Genomic DNA, 11,952 nt, shown 5'->3' on the forward strand with positions numbered 1-11,952 from the left:
TGAAATAACTTGTGCATGGTCTGAAGTTTTAAGGAGATAAAATTACGCAGCCATGGTATAATAAAGTCCATATTATGTAGCAAATGTTCAGAATTGAGGTTCCGGGTTACAGGCGACAGTAAATTATCCTGAGTTTCACAAAAAATGTGAATGAGTAATCCAAAGTCTGCACTGGCTGTGCGTCAAATGATCAACTTCAAAATCTTCCTTTTCGCCAAAAAAGCTTTGAATGGTCTCAGATTAACTTGAAGCATGTCAAACCAAATGATATTTATTTACAAATGTCTGAAGAAAGATTTTACTTAATTTAGGCTATTCTTTTTTTTCCTCCTCTAAACACTTTCCTTAAAATCACTTATTTGTTTTCCTTTAATGTATTTCTTTGGATAGTGCTGTGAAGTACCTTGAAAAAAACTTAAATTATAAAATTTGAAATTAAAACCATTTCAGCCATTTGAAAATATGATTTATTGCACGGAAAAGACATTTGAGTTGCTTTTTGATTTATTCTGCTCAACAATCACCAGTGATATATCTTACTTTTCAGTGGTTTGTCTTCTTTTGTTGTGATTTGTGGTCTTCATGCATAAATTGCTCCAGTTTTAAATCTAATAATCAAACACACAGAAAGGAACTTGTGAATAAAAAACATCTACAATCAAAACAAATCAAAATACTTCCTGCTCCCTTCAAGCTACTTCCTGAGCATCAGTATTTCTGACACAATTTTGTTATTATTCAGTTTGTGGTATAAATTTGGGGCGGCTGTGGTTCAGTGGGGAGAGCAGTCGTCTGACAATCGGGAGGTTGTTAGTTCGATTCCGGTCTCCACCTGTCTGGATGTCGAAGGGCAAGACACTGAACCCTGGATTGCCCCCGGTGGATGGACTGAGCGCCTTGCATGGCAGCCGCCTCCACTGGTGTGTGAATATGTGTGACTGGGTGAATGTGATAATACAGTGTAAAGCGCTTTGGTCTGTGCTAATGCAGATGAAAAAGCGCTATAGAAGTGTAGTCCATTTACCATAAATCCATTTCTGCCCGTTACATATCACCACAAAGAGAAATGAAGCAGTTTTGCACAGTTGTCATTATACCTTCATTGATTACATACAATCATTCATGATGCACCAACACAACACACAGAAGGTGTCAATAAAATCCCTCTTTAATTATATTCTCATGTCAATCTTGATTATATACAGATAAAGTTTGATTAGCAGACTTCAGTATTTAGTGAATAATTTGGAGTGTTTCTTCTCAACTGCAGTTTGTTGAGCATGCAGTGGTCGTTGAGCAGCAGGAGGGCTTGTCAGCCTCTGTCAGTGTCGATGCTCATACAGTTGTACACTGCAAAACGCAGCTTCTCCTCACAGGCCTTCGCGCTGCAGAGAAACAAAGGAGTGGAGAACATCAACAAGGTAGTCAAGGTGGCTTTTCAGAAGTTTTAGTTTTCAAAATGTTTTGCAAAACACTTGAACTTCGCTTTATGTTATCTCCTAAAAAAAAAAAAACACATTCACATCAGCAGTACCTTGTGTACTTTGGTAGCTCAAGACTGTGGCTGCAAGTCGATGCACGGGGAAGCTCGTCGTTTGTTGTAGAGCTGCTTTCAGAAAGAATATACGTCAGCTGCTTTAGGGCGGCTCAGAATTTAGCTTTGATTCGATCTGGACATCCCTCCTTCATAACAGAGATGTCAAAAGGAATTCATTTATGCTCACCTTTCTCTATCAAAATAGACCCAGAAATGTGTGGGAAGACGACTCCGACCAGTAACAAACTTGAGGAAGCGACTGCGGTCTTCTGGAAACAGAATTCAACATTCCTGTAAGTCGCTGTGCTCAATCCTTGACATCTCAATTAACTTTGAGGTAATCCAAGTTCTAAAAGGCTTGATAAGATGTGTAAAAAGGAAACAACATGGTGCAAATGTTTTCCCCACAACAGAACAGACAGCATGTCAGATATGAGAGCAAGACATACAAAAGGAAGAGGGGCAGGACTACCAACATCATAAACCAGTCACATAATGTAACATTTGTCAAGATTTTAATCTTTGTAGCTGGTTAAGTCTTTTTTTTAGCATGGCTCAAGTCAGGGTTGTGGCAGAAAGAGCACCTAATAAGACGTTTCCATGAATTCCTGTGGAAACCCCTGGAAAAGCAAAAAATAAACAAATCTCTTTGATTTAAAATGACATTTCGGAGAGTTGACAAGTTTCTTTCTTCTGTTGTCATTTAGTTTACAAGTATGGGAAACAGCATCCTTTCACCAATCATTCAATCTGTCTTCATCTTCATTTTACACGTCATCTCAACGTTTTTGGAAAAAGACACCAAAAATATGCAGTTGACTTGGCAGAAGACATATACTGTATTAGAAAAAGATGAACAGAAACAGTAAACTGACCATTGGTGAAGTTTGTCAGCGCCTCCCAGAAGTACTGCACTCTCTGGTCATTTTGTGTCTGTCTTCCAAATTGTGCTGTGGGGAAATCAGAAGAATCAATTCCCTGAAGACATTCCAAAAGTATTGTGTTGACAAAACGCATAGACACCACAAAGTGCGACTTGCTTCAATAGAAAAAGCATATTTACAGCAGAAAAGGTTTGCAATTGTCAAAGACACGCACCAGATAGTTTCAGGGCTTCCACTGTGATCTCTGGGTCTCCGCACACCTTCTTCTCCACTTCCTGCCAGGTGAGCAGGTCCAGCATGGCCTGAGGGACCACCTTCAGCAGCCCCGCCCGCATGGCTGCAATCTGCACATCCACAGAATCAACTGCCCATTTAGCTGTGCACACATTTCATGAAAGAACAAAAGAAACCCAGCAGTTCAGACCAGAGAGGTAAGAGAAGTGAAGGTGAAGGCCCACCTGCTGTTTGCTCTCCTCCAGCCGAGCCTTCTGCACCAGGCGGATGAACTGGCTGCGGTCCTTGTAGTGAACCGACACGTTGCTGCCGCCGGGGATGAGCTCCACCATCTGGCCGTCGGTCAGCAGTGTGGTGTAGACCAGCTCCTCCCCGAACCTGAACTCAAACGTCTCCTGGTCCATGTTCTCCATGGCCTCCAGCAGGTTCACCTGAACACACGTCCACATTTAGCAGCGAGCCAGGACCAGGACAGAATCAGTGACCAAACAAGGCTGCTTTGCTTTCATGTTCTCCTTTAACTGAAATACATATATAACAACAGATATAAAAATAACAGAAATAGGAAGAGAGAACACAGCATGCCATCTTGTGACTGTTGAACAAATATACATTATCCTCACCAGTACAGAGTCGACTGCTAGAAAGTCTTTACTCCAGATGACAGGTTCTCCAGTCAACTGCTTCCACACCAGGCTGGGCAGAGCCAAGACCTGCGGACACAAGATGCTCGTTCAGGACTTCATCATAAAACAGTGAAACCCAAAAATAAGTGGAAAGGGAGTCCTACTCACCAAGAACTCCTTCCCTCTGAGGGCACCTCCCATTAACTGACCGATCCACTCATACTTGTGGAACTCTTTGCAGGCCGGGTTTGGGACGTAGTAATCTTTGGTGTCTGAAGCATCCTAAAAGATAAAGAAAATAGGAATTCAGTAAAGGGACAACTCTGAATTCAAGTCCTTTCTAATGGGCACTGAATGATGAGGAGCGGTTACTTGGTTGGAAGTCCGGATGAAGAAGGGCAGAGGTAACGCACTCTCGGCGGAGCTAGGACAAAGCTCCTCCGATATGTCTGTCAGGCTGTCCCGAAACCCACCGCCATGGTCGCTGATTCCCTCGCCAATAAAGTCACATTCCCACCATTGTTCATAAGTACTGGGCCATCTGTTGAGGTGGAAAGAAACTGAGAACTTAAACCACTTTGTTGCAATCACTATCAGATCGATAAATCCACCCATTAATCCATTTTCTACAACTTATCCGGGACCTAGTCGCAAGGACAGCAGTCTCAGCAGGGATGCCCAGACGTCCTTGTCCCCAGACACTTCCTCCAGCTCTTCCGAGGGGATCCCAAGGCGTTCCCAGGCCAGCCCCGAGACATATTCTCTCCAGCGTGTCCTAGGTCTTCCCCGGGGTCTCCTCCCGGTAGGACATGCCCGGAACACCTCCCCAGGGAGGCGTCCAGGAGGCATCCTTACCACCTCAGCTGGCTCCTCTCGATGTGGAGGAGTAGCGGCTCTACTCCGAGCTCCTCCCCCTATCTCTAAGGGAGCCCAGCCACCCTACGGAGGAAGCTCATTTCAGCCGCTTGTATCCGGGATCTTGTCCTTTCGGTCATGACCGTAGGTGAGGGTGGGAACGTAGACTGACCGGTACATTGAGAGTTTCGCCTTTTGGCTCAGCTCCCTCTTCACCACAACGGACCGATACAACAACTGCATCACTGCAGATGCTGCACCGATCCACCTGTCAATCTCATCTCCATTCGTCCCCCACTCATGAACAAGACCCCAAGATACTTAAACTCCTCCACTTGGGCCAGAGTCTCTCCACTGACCTGGAGGGGGCAAGCCACCTTCCTCTGGTCGAGGACCATGGCCTCGGATTTGGAGGTGCTGATCCTCGTCCCTGTCGCTTCACACTCGGCTGCGAACCGCCTCAGTGCATGCTGTAGGTCCGGGTTCGATGAAGAAACAGGACATCATCATCTGTAAAAAGCAGAGATGATATCCTGTGGTTCCCGAACAGGACCCCTTCCGGCCCCTGGCTGCGCCTTGAAATTCTGTCCATAAAAATGAAGAACAGAACCAGTGACAAAGGGCAGCCCTGCCGGAATCCAACATGTACCGAGAACAGGTCCGACTTACTGCCAGCAATGCAGATCAAGCTTCTTCTTCTGTCATACAGAGATCGGACGGCCCTTAACAAGTACTTGACAGGGAGAGGAGGGAAGATTCGACTATCGGTCGAATCCTCCTCTCCAGTCCCCCTTTTTAAACAGGAAGACCACCACCCCAGTCTGCCAGTCCAGAGGCACTGTCCCTGACCGCCACGCGATGTTACAGAAATGTGTCAACCAATACAGTCCCTGCATATCCAGACACTTAAGGTACTCAGGGTGAATCTCGTCCACCCCCGGCGCCTTGCCACCAATGAGCTTACCAACCACCTTGGTGACTTCAGCTTGGGTGATGGACGAGTCCGCCTCTGAGACCTCAGCCTCTGCTTCCTCCTCGGAAGACGTGGTGACGGGATTGAGGAGGTCCTCGAAGTATTCCTTCCACCGTCCAACAATATCCCCAGTTGAGGTCAGCAGCTCCCCTCCTCCACTGCAAACAGTGTTAGTAGAGACCTGCTTCTTATATTCGCGACCTGCTCCAGCCCTACTCCCCTGTGAGGGCTTTAAGGCCTGCGGACCAGAATCTCTTAAAGGTGCTGCGTACCCGCTTCAAGACCAGAGGAGCCCGATCATTCCAGGCCGTTGCTCCCAGGCTCTGGAATGATCTTCCGCTCTCTCTCCGTTCAGCTGTGACTGTTGACACTTTTAAGACACAACTCAAAACCTTTTTATTCTCTCAAGCATTTGCTTAGTTTTTCGGGCCTGTTTTTGATCTCATTTTTAGTGTTGCTTATTTATCTATGTCTATTTAATTGTTGTCATATTTATGTATGCTGTGAAGCACTTTGTGGCTTTTTGTCTGTGAAAGGTGCTATATAAATAAACTTTACTTACTTACTTACTTTCCCCTCCTGAGGCGCCGGGCGGTTTGCCACAATTTCTTCGAGGCAGACTGGTTGTCCTCCTCCATGGCCTCCTGAACTCCTCCCAGACCTGAGTTTTTGCCTTCACAATCACTCGGGCTGCAGTTCGCTTGGCCTGCCGGTACCTGTCAGATGCTTCGGGAGTCCCACGAGCCAACAAGACTCGATAGGACTCCTTCTTCAGCTTGACGGCAGCCCTTACTTCCACCACCGGTGTCCACCACCGGGTTCGGGGGTTGCCGCCACGACAGGCACCGGAGACCTTACGACCACAGCTCCGAGCAGCTGCTTCAACAATGGAGGTGGAGAACATGGTCCTCTTGGACTCAATGGACCCAGCCTCCCTCGGGACATGAAAGAAGCTCTCCCGGAGGTGGGAGTTGAAAACCCTGCTGACAGAGGGTTCCACCAGACGTTCCCAGCAGACCCTCACAATACGATTGGGACTACCAAGTCTGTCCGGTTTCCTCCTCCGCCAGCGAATCCAACTCACCACCAGGTGGAGATCGGTCGACAGCTGTGCTCCTCTCTTCACACGAGTGTCCAGAACACGAGGTCAGAGGTCAGATGACACGACAACAAAGTCGATCATCGACCTCCGACCTGGGGTGCCCTGGTGCCAAGTGCACTAATGGACACCCCAGTGCTCGAACATGGTGTTAGTTATGGACAAACTGTGGTACCACTCGGGTTCAGATCAGGGAGGCTGTGCGTCCCAATCACCCCCCTCCAGGTCTCACTATCGCTGCCCACGTGGGTGTTGAAATCCCCCAGTAGAACAATGTAGTCCACAGTCGGAGCACTGTCCAGTACCCCACCCAGAGACTCCAAGAAGGCCGGGTACTCTGCACTGCTGTTCGGCCCGTAAGCCGAGACAACAGTGGGGTACCTATCCCTGACTCGAACCCACATCAGCCCTTTCACCGCGGGCAACGCCAGAGAAGTGGAGAGTCCAGCCCTTCTCGAGGGATTGGTTCCAGAGCCCCGGCTGTGTGGAGGTGAGCCTGACGATATCTAGCCAATACCTCTCAACCTCCCTCACAAGCTCATGCTCCCCCCCCCCAACGAGGTGACATTCCATGTCCCTAGAGCTAGTCTCTGTGTCTGGGGAATGGGTCGCCATTCACCCTGCCGTTGGCTGCCACCCAATCCACACTGCACCCAGCCCCTCGGGTTCTCTCAGCGGGTGGTGGGTCCGCCGGAGGATAATCACAATCAGACCAAGAAATATCTTATACCCCTTTCACACTGCAACTAGCGGGTCGACCCGTGTTTTCAACCCGCTAATAATCGCCTTTTGAGTCCTTACACACTGCCTGCAGACGCACCTGCTGGCGAGCCGAGTCGCTGCGTTTTCCCACGCCGATAGCGTCCTGCGTTGATGACATCATCAGCGCGACGGAGCAAACCGAAAGTAAACAACGGACTAGAGCTCAGTCCCCGTTACCTGTAGACAAATCTCCTCTTCCCCACGGATCCAGAGGAGCTCTCTGGTCTCGCTATCATCACGTAAGTTACCACGTCGACTCGTTTCTGCCTTTCACACTCCCTTTCACCCCTCCCACTAAAAGCCGATAGCAGCGACCCGCTAAAAACACGCGTCAATTACAGGGTTGAAAAACCCGGGTCTAAAGCAGAGTGAACCCTTCACACTGACATGAGGAGCCGATTAATTAGCGGGTTTAAACGTGTTTCTTGACCAGTGTGAAAGGGGCTTAAGAAATATGTCACCTGTAATTCAAAGTCTTCTTCCATTTGGCAGATCCCTTGAGAACCTCGTACATCTGAAGGAGGAAAATATCAGACTGTCCTGAACATCTACCCACCGCAGTGTAAATATCTCCATCATCACCATCAATACCTGATTGAACAGGCTGTTCCTGCAGCTGGAGTCCAGAGACGGGTTTTCTCTGTGCGCCGCAGCCAGACCCCTGTTGACCACCACTTTCGGTCTTCTTGGTGGCTCCGGGGTCTCAGAGTCCTGCAGGCTCTGAGTCATGAGCTCAAAGCGGCGTTTGGACAGCAGCAAAAACTGCTTTATGCACTACAGTCACAAGAAATGACAAATACTAAAAAGATTCATGTAGGAGTGAACTAAATATCAAGTGTTCGCTTGATATGTGCTCAAATTTTCAATATGTTTATGGCAATACAAAACAAATGTAAAAAAATGCACTGTGGTTTGGAAACTAAGAAAAAAGAACTGAAGGTCAACAGGTTTGACATAAAATAATACAATGATGAATCATCTGTTAAACTTCATAGGTTACATGGAGTCTTGTTATTACAAATAATTTCATAATTTTTGATTTTCTGAAACGAATGTATCAGATGTATTCATAGAAAGTGTTCAGATGAATCACCTTGATTTTGCTGAAGTCACCAAGGCTGTAGTTCCAGGCTGGCACCAAATAGGGCAGCACGCTGTCCAGGAGATGGACAAACCTGCAGAGGCAAGACGGATAAGTGGACCCACTGTCAGAACATCGCTGTAAAACCACGCCTCTCAACCCAGGAAGACACGGTGCTTTTCCACTTGTAACAGGTGGTCGAGGAGGACGGCCTACCTCTGAATGAGCAGCGCTCTGTGGTACAGGACGTCAGGTGGGACACTCAGCAGACGGGGGTAGCGCACCAGCTTCGACGACCGGAACTCGTCTGCATTGACGCCGAGGTCTTTCTCACGGGACGACGTGATCGACAAGCCTCGGATCCGGACGTCTGTCCCGTTGTCTGTGAGGGACAAGGAGAAAACACGTCTTGAGTTTGCGTCTAGAGAGTTTTCTGTTGAAAGACTTATTGAAGGCAGGAAGAAAACCAACAGCCTGACCTACACACTCCTCGATTCGAATCTCAATGACAGGAAGATGGCAGGTCATATCCTGCAGTACACACACTTCTTCAGTCACAGTTCTGGAGGCCAACAGAGACAATCAATTATATCAGAAACAGAAAAATAAATCTAAAAAGAGTTCTGGTGATGAGAGATGATTTTCTCACTCATCTACGTCGACCTCGTTCAGCTTCTTCAGGTGTTTGCCGCCTCCATGGATTGTGATTTTCTTGGGCATATAGTTTTGGTCATCCATGTTTACACTCAGCATCATTTTCCTGGTGGACAAAAAAAAAAAACAGGCTCAACAGAAGCATGCTCACAATTTATCAGGAACTTATAAGACAGCTTCTTACTCAACCACAACGCCTCTCCTCATCTCCAGGCGGATCCAGTGTTCTCCTCGTTTGCCTGCACTCTCCCAGTATGTGTCAACATCTTCATCCGTCATACGTCTCGGGCCGTAATAATCCTCACATCACCAAACATCAAGGTGGCATGATAGGAGAAACAAAGAAGCAAAAGATACATGCTTACTAAAACACATGAAATTCACGACATGGAGAAAACATTTTACCTGAGACAGAATTTTTACTATTTATGTTTTTAAGAGTTTTATCAATATGACAAATTTAAATGTTTCTAAAGGCTGGCATAGAAGTAAAAACAGCCAGTTCATCCGTTTCAGAAAATGTTTGTGAAAAGCAAAATGATGCTCACCTCGTTTGAAGACACACTGATGCTCCTCACAGAGTCTTTCAAACATCCCAGGATCTGTTCCCCACACTTCTGCATCACGTCCTCCTCCTCTTTCTGGTCGTACAAGTAGTGCACCAGATCCTCATCACATTCAAACGTCCATCCAGGAGGAACGTACCTGGAAAGGTCAAAGTTTACATTAGGATTTGTCTGAAACATCAACTGTCCAGTTTGACTTCATTCAACCAGACTCACCTCAGCTTCTGGACGGCAGCGCCGTCACACGCCGCGATTTGGGGTTTGTTGGTTTTGTAAAGAGCGTTTTCCACCACGTCCACCACCTGCTCCCACCGGTTGCAGGGTTTGTGGTCGAAGCCGAGGAGCTGCTGCTGCCTGCTGATGGTTTCTGGAGACTCCACTGGTACCAGGCTGTCACCCCCCTCAGTGTGTTTACACACCAGGATCCAGCCTTCCTCCAGCTCCTGGCCCGGACGCTGCTCCTCCAGCTGCTCCTGAAAACAGCCGTTATTTTTGTCAATATTTATTTTCATCTATTCAACAGAAACATGCCATTTTCACTCATTTCCTTAAAGCAAAATGAGTCCCCTTTATTATAATATAGGTATGTAATTAAACATTTCAGGACTTCTTAAGATAAAAAATGTCTCATGACACTTAAATACATCATGGAAATATGGAAACTGCTGTCAAAAGGAAGCAAGACAAGATCTTACCTTGCTGATTTTAACCCACAGGCCCTGGTCGTTACAGAATTTCTCTCCCGTTGTCCAGATGCAAGTTCCTTTCTTCAGTTCAAGATTGTATTTGCATAATGTCTTGCTATTCGGAGGATGATGAGGACTTTCATAGACTGATATGAGAGTTCCAATGGAGCCGGTGGAAGCTCCGCAGGAGGCAGAGGCAGATGATGAGTCCTTGCAGATTTTGTAGCACTCCTCTTTGGGGACATAACACAGACACTCGGGTACCGACTCCCCCTTCCTCAAACTCTCAATACACCTGTTCAGGAAGCGGATCCTGCCCAGCAGATAGTGTGGGTTGTTGCTCAGAGACATGGTGGTGCAGATGATGGAGGTGCCAGGCAGCAGTTCAGCATCTCCAGACTGATACCATAAAGCTGCACAAAGAAAATGGATTATTTATTAATCACAGGCTTTTATAAACATCCTTCACTATATTGTAGGTTAAAATAAATAAAAAATATTCCCTGTGCCATAACAACAAAATATTTTTAAAGTTTAAAGCTATCTAATGTTCATACTCCATTAAATCCCTATTTTTCCTGCATTGAACAGTCATGTTCTTGGAGTATGGATCCACAGTGAGAGTTCAGCCTGTGAAATCCTGATCCAAAGTCCACCTCTCTCATCTTTGGGCTGCCACTGCCCACTGTGGTATTATATCTGTGTCCTCTGAACTACACTGTATTTGACAGCGCTGCTGCAGAGAATACAAATCTAAAGGCAGACACACACCCTGTTCACACTCATAAAGTGAGATATTTGACTTTATTATCTCTGTTACAGATAAAGAAAACAACTGTCTATTATAAACTAATTTATTTTAATTTGAGGTTTTCTGAACGTTAGAATTCCTTGAGGAAATCCCCAGACGATATTAAGAGTTGTTGTGATCATTATTTTAAAAAGTGTTTTTGTATTGCAGGCTTCTTACTGCATCACTGCGTCATAATACTTAATGAGTCAACTTTTCCCATTCAAACACACCGCCCCGTTTCTTCAGCGGCTCTATTTAAAGACTCCACTCACTCAGACGACAACCAAACTAACTCCCAGTAACACTGAATTCAGTCGCATATTTTAAATCAATCATGTATTAATATATTTCATGTCCATGGTGTGTCTGTTCTCACCAGCAGCTCACTCAAAGTTGCAGTCAGTGGACGGGCTGCCCAGTTTAGGACAAGCCACGCTCTCTACGGAAAAACTCACTTCGCTTTGATTAAAACCCAGAGTAGTGTCCAGAAACAGTGAAAGGTACCGAACCTCCGCTCAGCTGGAGTTTCTCTGAACGCCGGGAGTCCAACGCCGCCGGTTCCGTAAACGCGGAAGCGCAAATCGACTGTTTTGAGCCTTCTGACTTTCCGTAGGTGGGTCGTCCTCACTTCCTGAAATGAACAATAAGGAAAAGAAGGAAAAAATAATCCACACAAACACTGTCAAACGTGTTCAACTAGATATAGGCTGTGTGTGATGTGTGTCAGTTCGACAATGAAATAACTTGTGCATGGTTTGAAGTTTTAAGGAGATAAAATTATGCAGCCATGGTAATAATAAATTCCATATTATGCAGCAAATGTTCAGAATTGAGATAAGAGGTTCAGGGTTACAGGCTACTGTAAATTATCCTGAGCTTAGCAAAAACGTGAACGAGTAATCCAAAGTCTGCACTGGCTGTGTGTCAAATGATCAACTTCATAATCTTACTTTTTGCCTTGCTTTGAAGATCCTCAGATTTACTTGAAGCATGTGAAACCAAATGCAATTTATTTACAGATGTGTTTGATTACAGAGGTCTTAAAGATTTTACTTAATTTAGGCTATTCTTTTTATTCCTTCTCTAATCACTTTCCTTCATCACTTACGATTTGTCTTGCTTTCGTGTATTTCTTTGGATAGAATTGCCTTGGGTCTGAAATAATGAGGTTAAATAAATAAAATTTAAATTATAAAGTTTGA

At 45.9% G+C, this 11,952-nt stretch overlaps 1 protein-coding gene across 3 annotated transcripts; it reads right to left on the reverse strand.

The window, feature by feature from the left end:
- Positions 1–481: 481 nt before the first annotated feature.
- On the reverse strand, positions 482–11,331 carry LOC115405998 (E3 ubiquitin-protein ligase HECTD3-like). 3 transcript variants are annotated; one of them, XM_030115838.1, is made up of 20 exons: positions 11,260–11,331; positions 9,967–10,370; positions 9,488–9,744; positions 9,254–9,410; positions 8,890–9,005; positions 8,701–8,811; positions 8,531–8,613; positions 8,268–8,433; positions 8,064–8,145; positions 7,562–7,744; positions 7,432–7,484; positions 3,654–3,822; positions 3,450–3,563; positions 3,279–3,368; positions 2,880–3,086; positions 2,636–2,765; positions 2,413–2,487; positions 1,725–1,806; positions 1,535–1,606; positions 482–1,385 (listed from the first exon to the last, which is right to left on the reverse strand). In XM_030115838.1, exons 2-20 carry the CDS (start codon positions 10,306–10,308, stop codon positions 1,313–1,315), a joined length of 2,562 nt encoding a protein of 853 aa, XP_029971698.1. In that variant the 5' UTR covers positions 10,309–10,370; positions 11,260–11,331; the 3' UTR covers positions 482–1,312. The 3 variants fall into 3 exon arrangements, with proteins under 3 accessions (XP_029971698.1, XP_029971695.1, XP_029971696.1); XM_030115835.1 differs by having other exon boundaries at positions 1,535–1,609; XM_030115836.1 differs by having other exon boundaries at positions 1,535–1,609; positions 11,206–11,262.
- Between the last annotated feature and the right edge of the window lie 621 nt (positions 11,332–11,952).

This window comes from Salarias fasciatus, chromosome 18, assembly GCF_902148845.1.
Source record: "Salarias fasciatus chromosome 18, fSalaFa1.1, whole genome shotgun sequence".
NCBI lineage: Eukaryota > Metazoa > Chordata > Actinopteri > Blenniiformes > Blenniidae > Salarias > Salarias fasciatus.

Bases quoted from the DNA above. Each gene is read 5' to 3' on its own strand.
- LOC115405998 (XM_030115835.1), bottom strand. From the start codon at position 10,308: ATGTCTCTGAGCAACAACCCACACTATCTGCTGGGCAGGATCCGCTTC. The intron at 3,564-3,653 runs GTAACCGCTCCT...TTTATCTTTTAG, and splicing joins TCATCCGGACTTCCAACCAA to GATGCTTCAGACACCAAAGA. The intron at 2,488-2,635 runs GTGCGTGTCTTT...ATTTCCCCACAG, and splicing joins GGAAGCCCTGAAACTATCTG to CACAATTTGGAAGACAGACA.